Below are 14,440 nucleotides of genomic sequence, written 5' to 3'. Positions count from 1 at the left end.
TCCTTGATAGACTTATTGAAAATTATCTGCAACGGCTTTGATATCTCTTCTGCAGCTTCCTTCAGAATTCTCAGGTGAAGACCATCAGGTCCAGGAGATTTAGACAGGTTCAAATTCTTCAATTTCTTCAAAATATCTTCCTCTGAAATGCTAATGTCCGAGAGTATCTCCCTATAACTTTCACCTCTGGATCTGGGACATCTGTAGTGTCCTCATCAGTAAAGACACTGGCGAAGAATTTATTCAAAATCTCTGCTTTGTCTTCATCTGTATGTGCAAAACTACCATCTTCCTTCTCCAAATCATGAATGCCTGTCTTTGTCTTAGTCTTTGAACGCACATATTTCCAGAAACTCTTCGGATTCTTCTTAATATCAGCAGCTAATTTCTTTTCAAAAGACTTCTTTGCAAACCTCACCTCCTTGGATGCTGCATTCCTAGCTCTCTTATAATTCACAAAGTCCTGGTACTGCCTTGTATTACTATATCTTTTCCAAGCATGATATTTCTTCTTAACTTTCTTCATGGCTTCATTAGACATCCATAGTGGCTTCCATTTCTTCCCTTCTTTACTTGCTCTGGGTGGTTTTGTCTTAGGTATATTCCTTTCCATTGCTGTTCCGAGAAGATTGGTAAATACATTCCATGCTACATCAACTGAATATGGGGTCAACTCCTCCTCCCACTGCACACTAGACAAATCCTCATTCAGCTTCTTGTAATCTCCTTTATCATACTTATACCGCCCAACAAATTCCTCGCTAGAGAAGTCTTTGTAGCAAATTAACTCAAAATGTATCACCACATGGTCGCTCTTGCCTAAGGGGCTACTATCGGTCACATCACAAATCATGGCCTCATCATTGGTCAAAATCAAGTCAAGACGGCTGGGTTTTTGACCATGTCTAAATCTAGTGCAGAACTCCACCATCTGGTACAAAAAGTTATCCTGTAAACAGTCAAGAAATGCCCAACCGGGGTGACTGTCTCCAGCATTACATGTCCATGACTGCCAGTCAACTTCTGGAAAGTTAAAGTCACCAACTATAAGTAGATGAGAGTTCTGCCTGGTACATGCTTTGTTTATAAGTTGATTCAGCTGCTGATTATTTCCCATGGATGAATTTGGGCTTCTGTAGATACAGCCTAACAACAACTTGTCACCATCTTTCAGTCTTATTTCGCACCACATGGACTCTCTAAAAGCTTCATCTGTCAGGTCATCAACCTTAATAGCCTTCAACTCACTTCTTATAAAAACACAAATTCCTCTTCCTTTTGATTCAGATCTGAAACAGTCGAAACCTGGAAATTGCAATTCTGCATCTTGTATATCCCCCAGCTAGCCATTTCACGTTTTTAACGTTAATAATACGTTTCAGTTTTGTTTTAAACACGTTTCACTATTACGTTTAAAAAACGCAATTGTGTGGAGTTTTGATTACGCTTAAATAACGTTTGCATGAAACGTTTTAAAAACGTTATCATAACGTTTTTCTCACCTTCATAAACCGTTTCGTAACCGTTTTAATAACGTTTCCATAGAATCATTATGACGTTAAAACTTCTCGATCTCTTGTGTAGTACTAGACATGGCCGATAAAGAGATACATTAACTATGATTGATTAAGCTCACATCATGAGATAATGCATATCTCAAAGGCTTCCATGCTTCATGCTCTTGACAGTTCTTCTTGCCGGCAGGAATGATTCGGATCAACCAAAATATAGCTTTTAGCCGTTGTGTTAGTTTCCATGTTTCTTCTTACTGGCTGCAGTATCAAACATCTAGGCCTACCTGTTTGGATTATACGACCGCATAGAATACTATCCATATCCATACACTCGCATTTTGTAAAGACACCGCTCAATATAATCCTATAGCAAATTACCGATGGAAGAAAACTCAACCGCAAATGTCACCTTTTGGAAAATATTGAAGTAATATCCCAACAGCTATCCTACAGTCATGAGAGTGTATACATAAATTATATTCCAAAACGATATACTTGGCCGATGTGTAGGTCCCATGGTGTAGGTCTGCATAGTCATTTCTCCATATACCTGCATTTGATTGGTGGCTTGTTGATTTTAAAAATGCTATATTCATGTATTAATACTAAAATCAACATTGTCCGGCTCGGCAAAAACATGTCCATGATGTATAATGACCGTTAAAATAATAACTGCCCTGGCATACCACAGGTCAAGTACGCAGTCTCATTTCCAGTACGCTAACTGTCTGCATACTATAGTATCACCTTGCACTGCGCAGTCATAGGCAGAGGTCAAAGCAGCATGGTATGAGGCTGAATATTTACACAGCCGTGACGTTAGTCACGGCTGTGTCTTTTTTCTTACAGGTTCTTACACAGCCGTGACGTTAGTCACGGCTTTGCTCTAGCACTGACATGCTTGTACCGATTTTGACCTAACTTGGTCACAACCATCATTGACCATGCCCCTACATGTCACATGAAAATTGTGGGGTCAAAGGTCACGCAGGGGTCATAGGGGTCAAAAAGTGATTTCAGCTAAAAATGCATCTTCTCCCACAAATTACGTAGGACAGTGACGCCACTTGCACACATGCATTGTTATTACCCAGTGTCTATGGGGTGTACACAGATTTGGGGTCAAAGGTCATTAAGGGGTCACTTCCGGTATAAATCGAAATGTCTTCAAAAAAATTTATTAGCTAAGAAAAACATAGGAGAGTGATGGTATGTTCACACATGAATTATGTTTACCCAATTTATATGTGGTATTTTGTTTATTTGGGGTCAAAGGTTATTAAGGGGTCACTTCCTGTATAAAACAAAATATCTTCAAAAATTTTTATCGGCCAAGAAAAACATAGCACACTGACGGTATATTCACACATGAATTGATGTCACCTAATGTACACGTGGTATTTTTTCGGCGGGGTCAAAGGTCATTAAGGGGTCACTTTCGATGTCTGACCGAATACTTTCAAAATACTTCTTCAAAGGTTCTTTCGATAGTATTGATCAATTTTCTATAATAGATAATTGTCCTTTCCTTTTGATGCTAAAACGCTCGTTTATGTTGCATCAAGTAAATAATTAACTCAGATCCGTATAAATTGTAACAATTTAGCTCAGTGTCTTCTTTTAAAACGAACTATGTTACGGGTTACACATTTTGGACTCGGAAGGTTACGGTGATTAACTACTTTCCCGGGACTCCTTCATCGCCGCCTCTTCACTGGGCTCTTCATCGTAAAAGGTACATACCACAAAATAGCTTTCCATAGACTTTACGTGCAAAATAGGGGTCACGTTGTAGGCTTTAAGTCGAGTTACGTCTTACTTTGAAATATATATTTGATATCATCTTAATCAGAACAAAATTCTGCATAACATATCTGAAAATGACACCAAATTTTAGGTCTACTTTTTGAGAAAAATAGCGCTATATAAAAAAGGCCCGATTTTCCCATGTTTACGTCCGACTGCTAACTGCGTTTTGACCTCGTGTGTTCATGCGCTCATCATCGTAAACATTACTCAAATTTTCGCGTTTTCTGTTCAAATTAGTAGAGATCACATTCACAAGTTCTAGCAAAACACGATTTGCAACACTAAAAGTGTTAATATTGTACCGATTTTGCATAATTTTTATGCAAAGTTGGGACTATAGGCGTGATAAACTTTTGCCGGAAACCGCTTCACAGGCGGATTTAGTAGTATGAACCCTAAAACATCTTCATACCATTAATTAAAGAGGGCCATCCTCAAGCGTTTACCACTGAAGCAAAATGTAAAAGGTCATTTTGAGGCGATGTCCAATTTACACCGTGCATTACAATTATTTGAAGATTCTAATTACTTTTGTTGTGATGAGTATTGTATAATAATAATATTAAACACGTACTAAATGCAGAGCGATACGAATTCTATTTTCGGTATGGGAAGCTTGCCCAAGTACAAAGAATACAAAGCATACGATCAGATACATGGTCAAAATAAGCAAAAATACGACTATTAGTAGGCCTATATTCTGGATTCACCAAAATATACCCTGTTTTTTTGATATCGAGCACACCATCGTCAAAAACAACCCTATACATCACGAACATAAAATGTTTGCAAATATAGTTTACAAATAACCCCTTTTTAGCGAAATTGGGAACAACCATGCGTTGTGTCTACCCAATGTATATGTGATATTTTTATTTGGGTCAAAGGTCATTAAGGGGTCACTACCGGTTTAAAACGAAATACCAACAAATTTTATTAGCCAAGAAAAACAGCACAGTGATAGTATGTTCACAAATGAATTGTGTTTATATATAAGTGGTATTTTTATTTGGGGTCAAAGGTCATTAAGGGGTCACTGCCGGTCCGAGACGAGAAACCTTCAAAATACCTCTTCTGCCACAAATAACATAGCAGAGTGATGCTACATGCACACATGCATTGGCATTAGCCAATGTCTATGGAGGGTTAATAAATTTTGGGGTCAAAGGTCATTAAGGGGTCACCCCTCGGCTGTGTTTGTGGTCTTAGACCACAGCTATGTCTAGTTCTTCTTTCTTTCTTCTTTCTTCTTTCTGCCGACCACTTCATTTGCTCTAGCACATACATGCTTACACCGATTTTGACCTAACTTGGTCACAACCATCATTGACCATGCCCCTACATGTCATATGAAACTCGTGGGGTCAAAGGTCACGCAGGGGTCATAGGGGTCAAAAACGTGATTTCAACTCAAAATGCTTCTTCTCTCACAGATTACGTAGGACGGTGACACCACTTGCACACATGCATTGTTATTATCCCGTGTCTATGGGGTCCTCACAGATTTGGGGTCAAAGGTCATTAAGGGGTCACTTCCGGTATAAAACGAAAAACCTTCAAATTTTTTTATTTGCTAAGAAAAACATAGGACAGTAACGGTATGTTCACACAAAAATTGTAGTTACCCTGTGTATATGTGGTATTTTTTTATTTAGGGTCAAAGGTCATTAAGGGGCCACTTCCGGTATAAAACGAAATACCTTTAAAATGCTTCTTCTCCCACAAATTAAGTAGGACAGTGACACCACTTGCACACATGCATGGTTATTACCCAGTGTCTATGGGGTCCTCACAGATTTTGGGTCAAAGGTCATTAAGGGGTCACTTCCGGTATAAAACGAAAAACCTTCGAAAATTTTTATTTGCTAAGAAAAACATAGGATAGTAACGGTATGTTCACATATGAATTGTGGTTACCCAATTCATATGTGGAATTTTTTTATTTGGGGTCAAAGGTCATTGAGTGGTCACTTCCGGTCTGAGACGAAAATCCTTCAAAATGCCCCTTCTGCCACAAATAACATAGCAAAGTGGTGCCACGTGCACCCATACATTGACATTAGCCACTGTCTATGGGCGTTTTTATATATTTTGGGGTCAAAGGTCATTAAGGGGTTACAACACGGCTGTGTTCGTGGTCTTAGACCACAGCTAAGTCTAGTTTCTTCTTTCTTTCTTCTTTCTTTCTTCTTTCTTCTTTCTGCCGACCACTTCATTTGCTCTAGCACTTACATGCTTACACCGATTTTGACCTAACTTGGTCATAACCATCATTGACCATGCCCCTACATGTCATATGAAACTCGTGGGGTCAAAGGTCACGCAGGGGTCATAGGGGTCAAAAACGTGATTTCAACTCAAAATGCTTCTTCTCTCACAGATTACATAGGACGGTGACACCACTTGCACACATGAATTGTTATTATCCCGTGTCTATGGGGTCCTCACAGATTTGGGGTCAAAGGTCATTAAAGGGTCACTTCCGGTATAAAACGAAAAATCTTCAAAAAATTGTATTTGCTAAGAAAAACATAGGACAGTAACGGTATGTTCACACATGAATTGTGGTTACCCAATTCATATGTGGTATTTTTTTTTATTTAGGGTCAAAGGTCATTAAGGGGCCACTTCCGGTATAAAACTAAAATACCTTTAAAATGCTTCTTCTCCCACAAATTACGTAGGACAGTGACACCACTTGCACACATGCATTGTTATTACCCAGTGTCTATGGGGTCCTCACAGATTTGGGGTCAAAGGTCATTAAGGGGTCACTTCCGGTATAAAACGAAAAACCTTCAAAATTTTTTATTTGCTAAAAAAACATAGGACAGTAACGATATGTTCACACATGAATTGTGGTTACCCAATTCATATGTGGTATTTTTTTATTTTGGGTCAAAGGTCATTGAGGGTTACTTCCGGTCTGAGACGAAAACCTTCAAAATGCCCCTTCTGCCACAAATAACATAGCAAAGTGGTGCCACGTGCACCCATACATTGACATTAGCCACTGTCTATGGGCGTTTTTATATATTTTGGGGTCAAAGGTCATTAAGGGGGTCACAACACGGCTGTGTTCGTGGTCTTAGACCACAGCTAAGTCTAGTTTGAATTTATGTTCGTTTACGGCCAAAGGTTCAAAAGTTCATTGCATGGAGTACAATATAATGCAGTATGTTTTCCTAATAAAAAGAGCTAAAAAGAAAGTCTTTTCAAGATAGGCCTACATGTGATGTAAATATTTACGCAACATTAAAAAATAGTGGTTGAGGAAATAACTTTTAATTGTACATTTTACAAATTACCAAAAATATCATCAGAAATTAATTTTAACATGAACCATTTCCCCGAACTTTTATAAAACATGTTATGAAAATGTGTTCTTTGATATGATGGAATGATGCTGCTGATAATGATGCATGATGATGATGATATTGATATGAAGATGATGATGTTAAAGAAGACGACACACGATTTAATGATGACAAATTATGCTTTATACTAATTGGTTATATTAGAACGTTTTATAAACGCTATGATTGCGTTCCATCATGATTGTCTTAAAAGCCGTTGTAAACGTTATTATTTCGTTATTAAAACGTTTTGGTGCAAACATTCAGCAATCAAGAATTGAACTGTTACATCATGTCACATGGCAGCGTTTTTAAAACGTTTTATAAACGTTTCACAAAACCGAAACCAAACTAAAACCAATTTAAAACGTTTTGAAAACGTTTTGTGTTTGCTGGGCCACTTTGTATTTAGGCAGCACTTCGGTGATAGCAATAATATCTGGCTTTGATTGCTCGATAACAGCTATCAGCTCACTCCTCTTATTTACCAAGCTATCAGCATTTGTGTACACACACTTAAGCGACTCCAAATTTGCATCACTACTTCCATCTTTACTACGTTTCTCTGAGTTCTGCTTATTTCTATTGCCAGAATCAGCCATCTTGGATCTTATGTTCTTTGGGTTCAATTCTCTCCCACTCGCCTTGGAGTTGCTCCCCGAATCATCCAACTTGGCTTCTGATTTGTCACAGTTTGGTTTTCTTGCACTCCTCTTACTTGTAACCCTGCTTCTGCCATCATCCATCTCAGATGTGGTTTGATTGTCATAGTTTGGTTTTCTCCCACTCATCTTACTCCAATCTTTTCTTCCAACATCATCCATTTTGGAGTTTGGTTCATCACCATTTGGTTTTCTTCCACTCCTCTTACTTTCAACCCTGCTTCCGCCATCATCCATCTTAGATGTGGTTTGGTTGTCATAGATTGGTCACTCATCTTACTAGTATTCTTGCTTCCACCATCATCCCAAATGGGATTTGGTTCATCATAATTTGTTTTTCTTCCATTCACCTTCCTCAAAGCCTTGCTTACGTCTTCATCCATCTTAAGTTTTGCATTGTCATAGTTTGGTTTTCTTCTACTTGTCTTACTCCTATCCTCACTTCCACCATCATCCATCTTGGAGTTTGGTTCATCATGGTTTGGTTTTCTCCTACTCACTTTACTTAACTCCTCACTTCCACCATCATCCATCTTGGAATTTGGTTCATCATGGTTTGGTTTTCTCCTACTCACTTTACTTAACTCCTCACTTGGTTTATCATGGTTTGGTTTTCTCCTACTCAATTTACTTAACTCACTTCCACCATCATCCATCTTGGAGTTTGGTTCATCATGGTTTGGTTTTCTCCTACTCACTTTACTTAACTCCTCACTTCCACCATCATCCATCCTGGAGTTTGGTCCATCTTGGTTTGGTTTTCTCCCACTCACATTACTGAACTCCTCACTTCCACCATCATCCATCCTGGAGTTTGGTTTGTCATGGTTTGGTTTTCTCCTACTCACTTTACTTAACTCCTCACTTCCACCATCATCCATCTTGGCATTTGGTCCATCTTGGTTTGGTTTTCTCCCACTCACTTTACTTAACTCCTCACTTCCACCATCATCCATCCTGGAGTTTGGTTTATCATGGTTTGGTTTTCTCCTACTCACTTTACTTAACTGCTCATTTCCACCATCATCCATCTTGGAGTATGGTTCATCTTGGTTTGGTTTTCTCCCACTCATTTTAGTTAACTCCTCACTTCCACCATCATCCATCTTGGAGTTTGGTTTTCTCCCACTCACTTTACTTAACTCCTCACTTCCACCATCATCCATCTTGGAGTTTGGTTTATCATGGTTTGGTTTATCTTGGTTTGGTTTTCTCCTACTCATTTTACTTAACTCCTCACTTCCACCATCATCCATCTTGGAGTATGGTTCATCTTGGTTTGGTTTTCTCCCACTCATTTTAGTTAACTCCTCACTTCCACCATCATCCATCTTGGAGTTTGGTTTTCTCCCACTCACTTTACTTAACTCCTCACTTCCACCATCATCCATCTTGGAGTTTGGTTTTCTCCTACTCTCTTTCCTTAACTGCTCACTTCCACCATCATCCATCTTGGAGTTTGGTTTATCTTGGTTTGGTTTATCTTGGTTTGGTTTTCTCCTACTCTCTTTCCTTAACTCCTCACTTCCACCATCATCCATCTTGGAGTTTGGTTTATCATGGTTTGGTTTTCTCCCACTTATTTTACTTAACTCCTCACTTCCACCATCATCCATCTTGGAGTTTGGTTTATCATGGTTTGGTTTATCTTGGTTTGGTTTTCTCCTACTCTCTTTCCTTAACTCCTCACTTCCACCATCATCCATCTTGGAGTTTGGTTTATCTTGGTTTGGTTTTCTCCCACTTATTTTACTTAACTCCTCACTTCCACCATCATCCATATTGGAGATTGGTTTCTCCCACTCACATTATTTAACTCCTCACTTCCACCATCATCCATCTTGGAGTTTGGTTTTCTCCTACTCACTTTATTTAACTCCTCACTTCCACCATCATCCATCTTGGAGTTCGGTTTATCTTGGTTTGGTTTCCTCCCACTTACTTTACTTATATCCTTACTTCCACCATCATCCAACTTGGAGGTTGGTTTTCTCCCACTCACTCTACTTAACTCCTCACTACCACCATCATCCATCTTGGAGTTTGGGTCCTCATGGTTTGGTTTTCTTCCACTCACATTACTTAACTCCTCACTTCCACCATCATCCATCTTGGAGTTTGGTTCAACATGGTTTGGATTTCTACCACTCACTTTACTTAACTCCTCGCTTCCACCATCATCCATACTAAAAGCTTTACTCGTAATTCCTCCATCATCCATCTTGGATTTTGGTTTATCAAAGATTGGTTTACCCTTACTCAACTTACTTAAAACCTCGCTTCCACCGTCGTCCATCTTGGAATTTGGTTCATCATCGTTTGGTTTTCCTTACTCAACTTACTTACATGCATATCCTTACTTGCACCATTGGATTTTGGTTCAGCATAGTTCAGTTTTCTCCCATCAATCACCTTACATATAGTCTTAGTCTTACTTACACCATCATCCATCTTGGATATTGGTTCATCAAAGGTTGGATTTCTTCCAAACATAGCCTTACATGTACTTCCACCATCATCCATCTTGGATTTTGGTCTATCAAAGTTTGGTTTTCTCTTACTCCACTTACTTACACCATCATCCATCTTGGATTTTGAATTACTAAATGTCTGTGCAACTTTGGCTCTGGAGGTGAAGTACTTCATAGTACTGGTAGGTGCTTGTGCAGTGCAACATCTATCTCTGTGTACGTGTAGATCTCCAGCGCCAACTCCATCACTTGAGGACTTAGCGAAAGGGCTGAAGCTCAATCCCCAAAGCTTGGCTGATGTTCCTGCCAGGCGAAGCTTGGCTGATGTTCCTGCCAGGCGAAGCTTGGCTGATGTTCCTGCCAGGCGACTTGGTGGTGGATGCCATTTTCACGATTTGTCCTCTTCTGATAACTAGGTCCTTTTCACCTTCCGCTACTCTCCGTTTTACCTCTTCTCTCAGGATTTTGTTCCTCTGTCTCTCTTTTGGTGGTAGATCAGGTGTAATAAACACCGTGTCCCAATCTTCGGTTTCATGTAAATTCTTGGCATTCGATAGAGCCTCTCTCTTTGTCCTGGTTGAGTCAAAGGTAACTCTTATCAACCTATTTTTCTCTTCAATCTTCTTACCAAGACGAATAACCGATTTTACTTCATATCTCTGAACGCCTAATCCTTCATCAACAATTGCTTCAATTAGTCGACAGTCATCAATTTGTCTCTCCTTGGATGACTCTTTCTGAGATTCAGGAATATTATGCATGATTACATTACACTTCCGGTTCTCACGGTCTCTATAGTCATCAATTGCCTCACGGATCCTGGTGTCTACGGATCTGTCCAAATTATCAACTTTGGTGTTTAATTCAGATATCTCTTGCTTACACTCCTTCTGTTCATCTTTAACTCCTTTCAAAACCTTACCCAGGTTCTTAATTGTTGGTATGGCATGAACACAGGAATCACATGACCAGAGAAAGTTTGGTATTTCATTGTCAAGCATCATATCATACATCTTTTCTGACACCCCCCATGCAATGTAAACATGTCCATGCACTACAAAATTCACAACTCATTGCTCTTGTTAAGCCTGTAATGACCCCTTCACACTTACTACATGGGCGGTCACCCTCATCAACACCATCATCTTCATCATCAGACTTGCATGACTTAAGCTTATCTCTACTTCTACTACTACTCTTATCACTTGTCTTCTGCTTGATATTTCTTGATTTAGGCTTACTACCTCTACTTTGTTGCGTTAATACTATGTCATCTTCATCATCAAATACCTTGTCTGCTTTACCATTTTTCGCAGATTTGGATCTAGTGGATGGTCTAACAGATGTTCCGCTAGGGTTTTCTATCACTGAAGCACTTCTAGTACTTTGAGTTTTATAAGATTTCTGACGTTTATCTGTCTTATCTATGTCAACTTCTTCAGTTTCGGAAGCCATCTTGGATTCTATACAACTGTATACACCGTAACTTTATCTCTAAAAATCTTGATAATTAGATACCATCAACATACCACAGTTCCACAGCAATGATAAAATACCTTATTAGATACTATGCAGTGAAAATTTAGATATAATAAGATGTTTAAAGTGACAAACTTAGCCCTTATTTCAAGCAACGATCTTACCACCACCTTCACTTCCTGTGACCTCTTCATCAAGTATTATTAAATGGACATGTTCCTTGCTATTGTGTCACTGATCATGTAAAAAAATCTGTATGTGCTTTATAAAAACTTACATTAGATATAAGAAAGAAAGAAAGGTTTACCAACTCAATTGAAAAAAGCAAGGGAATGTGCCAGCATGAGATTCGAACCCACGACCTTCCGAATCCCATGCCGAATTCCATGGTTATTTTTTCAAGTGGGTTGTGTGCCGGTCGGGATTTGTGTTTTATTTGTTGTCTTCTTTAATTGTAACACTTTGGGTTGGTAAACTGTTCTTTCAATTTTAATTGAATTGAATTTTAATTATATTCAATTTCCTCTTGTAGTGAGCAGTCGTTCCCCCATTGTGTTTATATGTTCTTGTGCAGGACGCGTAGCCCCATTACCTACTTAACTTACATTAGATATACTTTACAGTAATTGTGTGTGCAGTGGCTTTGACGCAAGTAAGACAAACGGTGAAGTTGTATTAGACTAGTGGGAACTGAGCTGCGCGGTTGCAAACACCAACACATAATCCTACATTGGATAGCAAATAAAGGGAACTTGTTAAAAAATTTTTTAAATGTGCCAATCCATTTGAAATACAGAAAAAAAACCACCCTGTTAGTTAAATATAAGGCGAAATGGTCAAATAAGTACTAACATCTTAACTAGAACTGTCAAACGGGGAGGTACGCTCGTTGAGTCGCAGTTGCCAATAAAGACAATATCACAGTAACTGTGACATCAAAGTCCTTAATGATCTATACAGTCTAAACGCAGGACAACCGATCTTTTGTTCTGCTTAGTCGCGCTAAAAGTCGATCGATACATGTTAAAATCAACACAATTCCGAGATACACCTTTTTGCTATGAAATTTATTTTCTCGGTCAAATATAAAGCAAATAAAAACATAGTGCTTGGATGAACATTTTTTTTAAATCCTGGTGTTAAAATTAAGCATCAAATTGTGTCTTTTAGTGTGATATTTTTGATTTTTATAGGCCTTTAGTTCGCCCGTGAGCTTTTTACAGAATTAATTTTTAGCGTCTCAAACTAATATAGTTTGCTAAAGAAAGATATTTCCCACCTCTGTAAAGCACATCGTGTGGGTCTATATATTATAGTTTTGTCAGAATTTCCGTTTTTATTCCATAATTTTTGACTACCAGCTGAGAAAATTTCAAATCCACGCGTGAAATACTAGCATTGTGGATCGATATCTCTGGGTGCCCGGCCTGGATACAGTTTTGCCAGAACTTCAATATAGCAAAGAAATTACCTAGTGTTTCGGTATAGTGCCTTTTGTTTGTGTTTGTTTGAAATTGCTTAAACCCACCGAAAGTCATAATGAAGCAGCCAAAACAATACAAGGTTAAACACGGAAGTTTATAACAACCTATTATAATGACCTAAAGGAAAAATCATTTATGGTTACAATGAGCCTTGCATTGTAAGTCATGGTTAAAATGTGTTGAGTACCCACCCCACCCCCATAGGCCTACATAATATTACATACCGGTACCTTATAATATTTATATAGCACGGCTATAGCTATACATTTAGAAATTAGGCCCTATAGCGCTAAATTATGACAAATAGGCCTACACAAACCCGAACGCAAGTCTGAAGGGTGTAATGAAAATGCCAACCCGCGATGGGGGGGGGGGGGGCATCAAAATTCCCCTGGAGATAGGAGGGACAGAAAATTAAAAACCCTCTAATAACACGCGAATTTTTCTAGGTTTGGACAGTGGATTTTCCCATGGACCTCATCCTAGGTAAATAAATAAACAAACAAACAAACAAACAAACAGACAAAATGGTTTTCATAATCATGGAATCCATAGCCCCTATAAATTGAAATTGCAGGCTATCACGGGAGCAAATTTCCAAAATCACCTCATTTACCAGAATTGGGATTTGGGCTACCAAATCGCTGGTCAGGCAATCCTGGTTTTCAATGGAAAAGGGACCTGGGTTGATAACAATTGAAATATCGATTATTTCTGCTGGTTGCTCTCGAGGTAAAGTACAAAGTTTGACATTTTCGGAGCATGAAGCGGAAAAGGGTAAAATAAAACGGAAATTCTGACAAAACTATAATATATAGACCCACACGATGTGCTTTACAGAGGTGGGAAATATCTTTCTTTAGCAAACTAAGCAGAACAAAAGATCGGTTGTCCTGCGTTTAGACTGTATAGCGCATCTGGCTGTTGGTTTGCCCTAACCATACCAATTACCAAGTCAAGTATTTGGCATGATGGTTTGCGCAGAGGAGACAACCTACTTCAGGCGTTTTCTTCGAAACAAATTAATTTGTACCATTGGTCAAACTTAATAAACGTTATTTTATAAAGATCGTCTCCAGAAACGCAGAATCAGATAAGTTTAGCACAAAGGCATCCAAATGATCTCCAACAAGTGCCAGCAGCGCCATATTATCTCTGCTCTTGACATTCCTCAGAGTGATGAGACAGTAATTGCTAAGGCACTTAACCAGAACTTTGCCTGTTTCGTAAAGTACGCCCCTGTCAATCATAAAGAATTGTCTGTTTTCCTGCCTTCCTAACCACCAAGCAGAATTCATGTATGGGAGATGAATATCGAATTGAAAAAAAATTTATAAATAAATCCTGATAGGTTAAACTTTTAAAAGAGTTTGCGTGTAAGTTTAGCACCCTTGTTGCTGACAGACTTAATGAATCACCTGAAGGTCATGTTCCACAAGTGTAGAAGGATGCCATTATTCACAAGGAGACAAAAATCTGTGATCGGTTGAAAAATCCGTGAAAAATCCGTGTCTTCTAGTGATTGAGCATATCCCTAAAGATATGCCAGCAACCATTTCTAAGCTCAAACCAATATCCCTAATTGCTCTCCTTGTCTTCTCTGGTAGATTTGGATGTCCAAGACCTGGGACTACATGAACCACCACAAGCTTATTCCCACCAAAT

The 14,440-nt window shown here is 38.8% G+C and overlaps 1 protein-coding gene across 1 annotated transcript; it reads right to left on the bottom strand.

Moving 5' to 3' along the window:
- Positions 1–127: 127 nt before the first annotated feature.
- LOC140158467 (uncharacterized) lies at positions 128–1,192 on the bottom strand. Its single transcript, XM_072181561.1, has one exon. It carries the CDS (start codon positions 1,190–1,192, stop codon positions 128–130), a length of 1,065 nt encoding a protein of 354 aa, XP_072037662.1.
- Between the last annotated feature and the right edge of the window lie 13,248 nt (positions 1,193–14,440).

Source organism: Amphiura filiformis, chromosome 8 (assembly GCF_039555335.1).
Source record: "Amphiura filiformis chromosome 8, Afil_fr2py, whole genome shotgun sequence".
In the NCBI taxonomy this organism is placed as follows: domain Eukaryota; kingdom Metazoa; phylum Echinodermata; class Ophiuroidea; order Amphilepidida; family Amphiuridae; genus Amphiura; species Amphiura filiformis.
The sequence above is the reverse complement of the archived record's forward strand: the minus strand, read 5'-3'. Positions and strand labels throughout refer to the sequence as shown.